This window comes from Limulus polyphemus, unplaced genomic scaffold (assembly GCF_000517525.1).
Source record: "Limulus polyphemus unplaced genomic scaffold, Limulus_polyphemus-2.1.2 Scaffold372, whole genome shotgun sequence".
Lineage (NCBI taxonomy): Eukaryota > Metazoa > Arthropoda > Merostomata > Xiphosura > Limulidae > Limulus > Limulus polyphemus.
This window is the reverse complement of record NW_013665982.1, coordinates 541,889-548,910: the sequence shown is the minus strand read 5'-3', so window position 1 is coordinate 548,910 and position 7,022 is coordinate 541,889. Positions and strand designations below refer to the sequence as shown.

General features: G+C 30.7%; 1 protein-coding gene across 8 annotated transcripts in view; it reads right to left on the bottom strand.

Annotated features, from left to right (window-relative positions):
- LOC106457777 (tRNA (guanine(26)-N(2))-dimethyltransferase-like) overlaps positions 1-6,813 on the bottom strand; it is a 52,279-nt gene extending 45,466 nt beyond the window's left edge. For 7 of the 8 annotated variants that reach the window (XR_002610250.1, XM_013917221.2, XM_022383805.1 and 4 more), the window contains exons 1-2: positions 5,556-6,092; positions 1,164-1,284 (exon numbers count right to left, since the gene is read on the bottom strand). Coding sequence is in view for 7 of the 8 variants with exons in the window: in XM_013917221.2 (XP_013772675.1) it covers positions 1,164-1,284; positions 5,556-6,067 (633 nt within the window). In the remaining variant the exon portion in view is untranslated. Of the gene's footprint in view, positions 1-1,163; positions 1,285-5,555; positions 6,093-6,729 lie in introns of those variants that run through there. The other variant, XM_022383808.1, reaches the window with a different exon arrangement.
- Between the last annotated feature and the right edge of the window lie 209 nt (positions 6,814-7,022).

Here is a 7,022-nt window from a genome sequence, read left to right as displayed (position 1 = left end):
ACCCATCTGCCATTTATTTGCCCAACCCACTAAATGATTTAAATCCTTTTGTAAACCAGCAGCATCCTCTTCACAGCTTACAAATAACACTTATACAAACACAAAAGATAAAGTATAATTCATTGAATCACATCAATTTTCAGCAGTTCCAATTTCTATGTTCTTTACACAACTCAAGGTGTTTTTACTTGTTGGTAACAATGTCCAGTAGTTTATAGAATGTTCTCTTACTACCACAGACCATTTGTTGCAACATTTTTTGTAAGGTACAGCTGAAGATAGGTGTGGATTGCTCTGCACTAAATGTCTGTCAGTTGATGAGTTGATGTATTGCTTAATGATGTTTGGACTTCTTTACTATCCTGTCTAACCATCTTTCACCTCTTTCTATCATTATATGTTTGTGGCCACAATTTCCCCACATCTCTTATATTAACTACAAATGTGCTTGTGCCAGTCATTTATAGTGATCAACTCAGTTTGCATATGCAGCTCAAATCAGGCCCAAATCTGAAATGATCCATAGGTCTTAATACAGTGGCCAGCCAGTGTACATATTTCTTTTACTCTTTGAAAGGTATCAAATTCTATGTACATTGTTAATGCAGAGAGTTTTCACATCACCTCTTTTTTTTTTTAGAACATGTTAAATAGATTTATTTAAAAGAAATCAGATAATTATTTTTACACTTCATAGGAACAATGTTTCCAATCTACAATTTGCACTGAAAAATATAAGAGTAAATGTTAGATAATTTTTTACATTGGAAAGACTAAGTGACTGAAAGCACTTTAACAATACTTTTATTATTCACTATTGAACTAGAAACAATAAAAATTAAAAGAGCACATTTCAACATTTCATTAATAAAATGAACATTTTATCAAAACCAAAGACATTTTGTTTTTGTTATAAGAACAAAGAATAAAAGAGAAAAGCAAGTAAAGTAGTAAGCTCATGGCTACTAAGGTACTTCATATACAATGCAAAACCAGTAGTTTTTTTATGAATAAGAAAAGTTTTCTGACAATAAAATCCAAATACCAATTATGATGTGTTAGGGAAAAAAAGCCAAAATACCAAGTACAAAAACAAAGAAAAAAATTCTCAAATAATATAAATACTGTATTACATATAATACAGCAATTTAACTTGCATTTACTTTTTTATTTGCTGCTGTATGAACACTATCTAATTCCTGCTCAGACTGATTTTCTACAATTCCACATTTTGTCCCAGTACTTTGACTGCATGCTTTCACGTATGTCTTTATAACAGCAACACTGTAATATATCAAATCAAAAATTATAATGAGAACAATTCTGATCAAATGAAATTATCTAAATGCCTATTTAAAACAAGAATACTAACATAAAGTTATGAAATTATCTAAATGCCTATTTAAAATAAGAATACTAACAGCAAGTTATGAAATTATCTAAATGCCTATTTAAAATAAGAATACTAACATCAAGTTATGAAATTATCTAAATGCCTATTTAGAATAAGAATACTAACATAAAATTATGAAATTATCTAGATGCCTATTTAAGATAAGAATATTAGCATGAAGTTATGAAAAATACTTGTTAATATATATGTATATAATATACAAATGCCTTAAAGTATTGATGTATGTGTTGTCACCACCGTAGGCATCTAACACATAGGACAGAAGGGACATGTATCCCCCACTTTTTCCAGTTAATGTACATACATGATTATTAACAACTATGTTAAATTGATATAGCTTTCCCCCATCCCCAGTTTCTAACAAAGATAGACAAACATGATCACCACAATTATCTTTCTACAATTACAACATCTGCAATATCCTGAGTACAATTCATTTTGTGTAAAATTTTGATTCAAGTTTCTTATTCTTTACTAGTGTATGATGCTGAATCCGTTTCTCATTTGCAGGTGATGATAATTTATTTATGTTTGACTAGTATGTTTAACCAGGAAATCTGGACAGATTATCACCAAACCTGGCATTTACTGTTAAGGCCTCTATGGACTCCCTATGTTTTACCTGATGCTTTCAACTGGTCACCAATATGATTGCAGTGCAACTGTAATAAAATATTAATAAAATTCAATCTGACTAGCAAAATTATTCATACTGTCTGAAAACTTAAGAAATAAATATATAAAAGAAATGCTTTGTGGCATTACTTGCTTATTCTGTTTTAGAAAAGCATTCAAGAAGCTTATAAATAAAATTACATTACTCTATGGTTACAACTGTGAAAAATCTTTCATCTGACAAATATAGAAGATTCAGAAGTAATATTCATATGAAATTTTAACTTAAAACATTAGAGTGAGTTTTCATTATGAAGAATATAAACTAGCATTTCAACCACATTTTGTTTAACAATGTAACATTGTAAGTAAGGTCTTTAATTCAATATAAAAAGTTATTAGGATGTCTTGGTTACAATACATGCAGTCTTACATGTAGTTAAATATTATACTTTTAGTATTAAAATATAATTCAAACAAATGTTTTCCTTTAAATGGACTTGTAGCTAATCCATCATATGACTATTTGTCAGGTCTTCTCCATTTTCTTCTTAAGCCATCTTGTGATATCATTCTATGATACATAAATTATCTCATAGTTCAGGAGAGATTTCTTCTTCTAATTGTACTTAAAAAAGCATGTGACTATTCTGCAAATCATTTCTTTTATAGTTGTCCACTTACAAGGTGGATGGATTGAAATGTTTCCATCCATATGCCGGAACTTATTTAACTCTTTTAAACCCATAATTTTTTGCACATTCTGCCGGAATTGTTTTTATGATTTTTCTAATAATTATCCCCATACTTCAATTTTCTTAATATTTAATACTAAATATGTAGATTTCACACAAGATACATAACCTTTAGATGCTTGTAGCTAGAATTCCCACTGCAAGGAAAAGAAAAATGGTGTGGAGGAAATGATAGCTTTTTCCTTGAATAGAGACAGGAATCAGTGGCTATCACAAATTCCTGACCATGCTGGGCCACAAGATCTGTTCAGAGGTTTACTAACATGAGATAGGTAGCATTTAAAATGATTATGAGGCTAGAGAATGTCTTACTCAACCTATGGAAACAATATGCAAGCCCTGACCCTCTTGTTGCAGTTCAGCTGAAGTGTGGTAACTTGCAAATATGGATGGTACAAGTAATCCCTTCTGAAAGGGTTACATGTAGATTACAGGACTGTCCACTGCAATATTCTCCATTTCCATGATTATAAATGTATTCAAGACATGACATTTTAGTGTTTTGAAGAAAGGAATATTTGTGGTGTTAGATCATATCTTTATAGCAAATGAAGGAATGACTCCAATGAGGGAAAAAACTGGCTAAGCCAAGGCTGGCTACCAGTCACACATCAGAAGTGGTCAAAGCTTCAAATAGAATTAACCCGAAAACCCAGCAGTTCAATGAAGCTAAAGAAAGAATATCTCTTGGAACTGTAAATAAAATTCATGCAGATTCAGTACTACAAAAATTATACAAAGCCATGTTCACAAGCTTTTCCTAAAGCACATATCTAATTGAAAGAAACTGTCAAAAGTTGCCTAAGCATTATTTAGAAGAAAGTATGTCACAACAATGGATGAACCATTATACTTATGTACCTGCAAACATCCTGACAATTTACTATTGTTTTCCTTGTAATACAACTTTAAAAAAGTAGGATAGAGCCTTGTATGAAAATTTTTCCAAGGTTTTTTTTATAGTGATTGTAGATTACAGCTATAATCTATATACTACTAAAACTCTGAGATTGTTTGTTTGCTTGTCTGTAATCAAATAAAGCAAAAAACGGTGCAAAATAGCACCATATTTGTAATAAAATGAGAACAGAAACAGAATAAAACAAGTTTCGATAAAATAGAGCCATAGGTTATGGAGTTAGCCCCATTTTTTGTGTCACTTTTATGAAAATTTCTAGATAAATTTAGGTACAATAGCTAGTGCCACATATCGGTTTATCTATCTATCTATTCGTTTTCTATTCTGATGAATCACTTTAAAATATCTTCTGTACAACAATATATGCACAACAGAAATTAAATGATGAGATGAAAATATGTTATAACGGCACATAGAAAGACCAATAATAATAAAATGGACTTACAATATTATTGACTATTTGCAAATCGTAACTATGGAGATGAAGTAATGAAAAAAAAATCAAGTCGAGAACAACAACAAAATTTTATACACGAAAACCTCTCGCCGAGCACTGGCTATTGTATTATTTCCCTGTCAATGTTCCCATCTTCATTAAAAGGTGTAAGATGACAAAAACAAGATCTTGAAAAACCTATCTATCTATCTATATACTAAAAATCTGAGATTGTTTTTTTGCTTACTTTCTCAGTCAAAAAACCATTCACACTACCGTTTGCGCTCTTTACAAAACTTCATTGGGCCACGGGTTACAGAGTTAGCACAGTTTCTCAGGTCACTTTTATGAAAATTTCTAGCATGAGTAATTTTACATCACACTACCATTCGCGCTCTTTACAAAACTTCTTCCTTCAAATCTATTTCTCTGTCACTGTTCCCATCTTCATTAAAAGGCATAAGATGACAAGAACAAGATCTTGAAGAATTTCTCAATAATGTACCTTGGTTATAGTACGTAATTCGAAGAAAATATAAAGTGTTACTGTTTCTTATTTGTTGAAGGTTTAAGAGGAAAGACCACAACATAATGAACTAATTCATCACAATACCTGAAAACTCTGACTTCACTTTTTTGAAAAATGAAATGGTCTTTATATTTACTCCTGATCAACAATCAAATATCTTTTCTTGAATTATGAATAACATGAATGGATTAAAATATTTAATTAAATTATCTCAAAATAAACCTTCATTTCAGTGCAAGATTGAAATTAGCTTGAATTCTTCATAACCTTTAAATAATGGGTGACCCAACGGGTCATGGGTTGTCTAGTGTTACATTAAAAGTCCTGAAAATTGAGAAAAAATGCCAAGAACTCTGCATACTGCTGAGACCACTATATCACAGGAGAGAGCAAGCAAAAGACACTGCTCAAAGGAACCAAACAAGTGTTGTGAAAGGCAAAAGATTGCAAGTTGTGCTATGACCACCAATAGCTGAAGTAAAAATATCTTTTTCCAAAAGTCAAAAAAGGAATAAAACTTTGCCACATGAGAATCCAAAAACTCAATATGTTCATAAATATTTTGTAAGGCTAACTTATGAATGCTTACATCATTATGAATCAATGTATACTTGTGACACCACACAACAACACAAAATTTAGGTTGTAGATCTGTACATGATTATGTCTTCCAATCAAACTTATAATGGTAACATTCTTAATAATTGCTACAATTACTGTTTTATATTAGACTTAGAGTTATACTTTGTACATCTCTTGAGACTTGTCATTTATATATATATGTATAATTAAATCAAAATATTTAAAAGTCAATCACCATGAACAAACAAACATTTGAAAATTAACTTATTAATATTACTATTAGTACTATAACTAGGATTACGAGCCTCATGTCTCTGTTAAACTCTTGAACTGGATTATAAAAAACGTCATGTGTAGTTGGAAATAATACTTCAGCTTTTCCTTCAGTGATCGTTCTATATGGTACTTCATCCATAACAACTGGCGTTAAATTACTGCTAACATTGGATTCAATACTACTGGTACTAGTACAGTAATTTCGATTGTTATCCATAGTAGAATTGTTTAATGTCGATGGAGCATTCTTGTTTAATCCATCTACATTTGCAGTTACACAACTATCAGAATCGCAAGAACTTGGAAAAGACGACTGAAAATGAAACGAGTGAGAGTCAACATGTACTGAATGATGTGGAGACTGAGAATCGTGAGATTCAGACATTTCTTCGCTCTTTCTACTGTAACAACGTAATTTTAGAAAAGAGATTGCATAACTATTTTGTAAGGTGAAATGAGGCAAAAAAGACTGAACAGATGGTGATGAATAACATTTTTTTATAATATTTATACTAAATATCGCTCCACGAATATTAATCATAACATAACATGTGTATACAATAAACTCCAAGAACAACACCGCCATCTAACACTTTACTTTTTTGACTATGCTGAATTGTTTAAAAGTACAATATATTTTTTATCTATTCAGGTGCTAAGCTTTTGTTAAGAAGTAAAAATGTAACAGTTTTTCAAGATAAAAAATGTGTATTATTTCACTAACTTAATTCTAGTATTTTTTATACAGTAATTTTCTTTTAACTTAATTCTCGAGTACCAACATATTCTTTTTCAAGCTTATCTTCAATGCTATAATAATTGCAACTAATCATTTTCATGGTACAATATTTAATAAAGTTTCAAGTAAGAACGTATTTCTTTACATCATTCATAGGTTACATCATAATAGATATAAGATATACAAATAACATTTATATGCCCAATAAATATTACAAAATTTAGGTATGGAGCATTTGTTACTTGAATAAAGTGAAACCACGTATTTCTCTTTATTCATTAATTTTTCATAAAATAAAAAAAAATCTGATACTACCATCAAATTTGTCACTACTAATACTATGAACACCTGTAATGGATAAGGTAGCAAACTTGCCTAAGTACGAGAAACAGACTATACCTAAAAGATTCAATTGAAAAAAATATCCTGTTAGCCAAAGTTTAACTTTGAAAATCACATTTTACCTCATAGTCATACTCAGATCAATTTGTAAAAACCATGCATGACCAAACTACAGACTGCACTGGTCACATGGCGCATGAATGAGCATTGAATTTGTCAACAAGCCAAAGCCATAATCATTGATGAACCTCTCATGCACTGGATGATCCAGAAATCAGATGTGGAAAACACTGATGAGTTGAAAGACTGCCAGATTACTGTGTTTAACCATATCGACCCGACTGATGAGAAAGAAAGTGTTGAAATTACTTCTCTTGAAGGAGGAAGCCGTAGTTGCGGAATAACTCACCTCTTC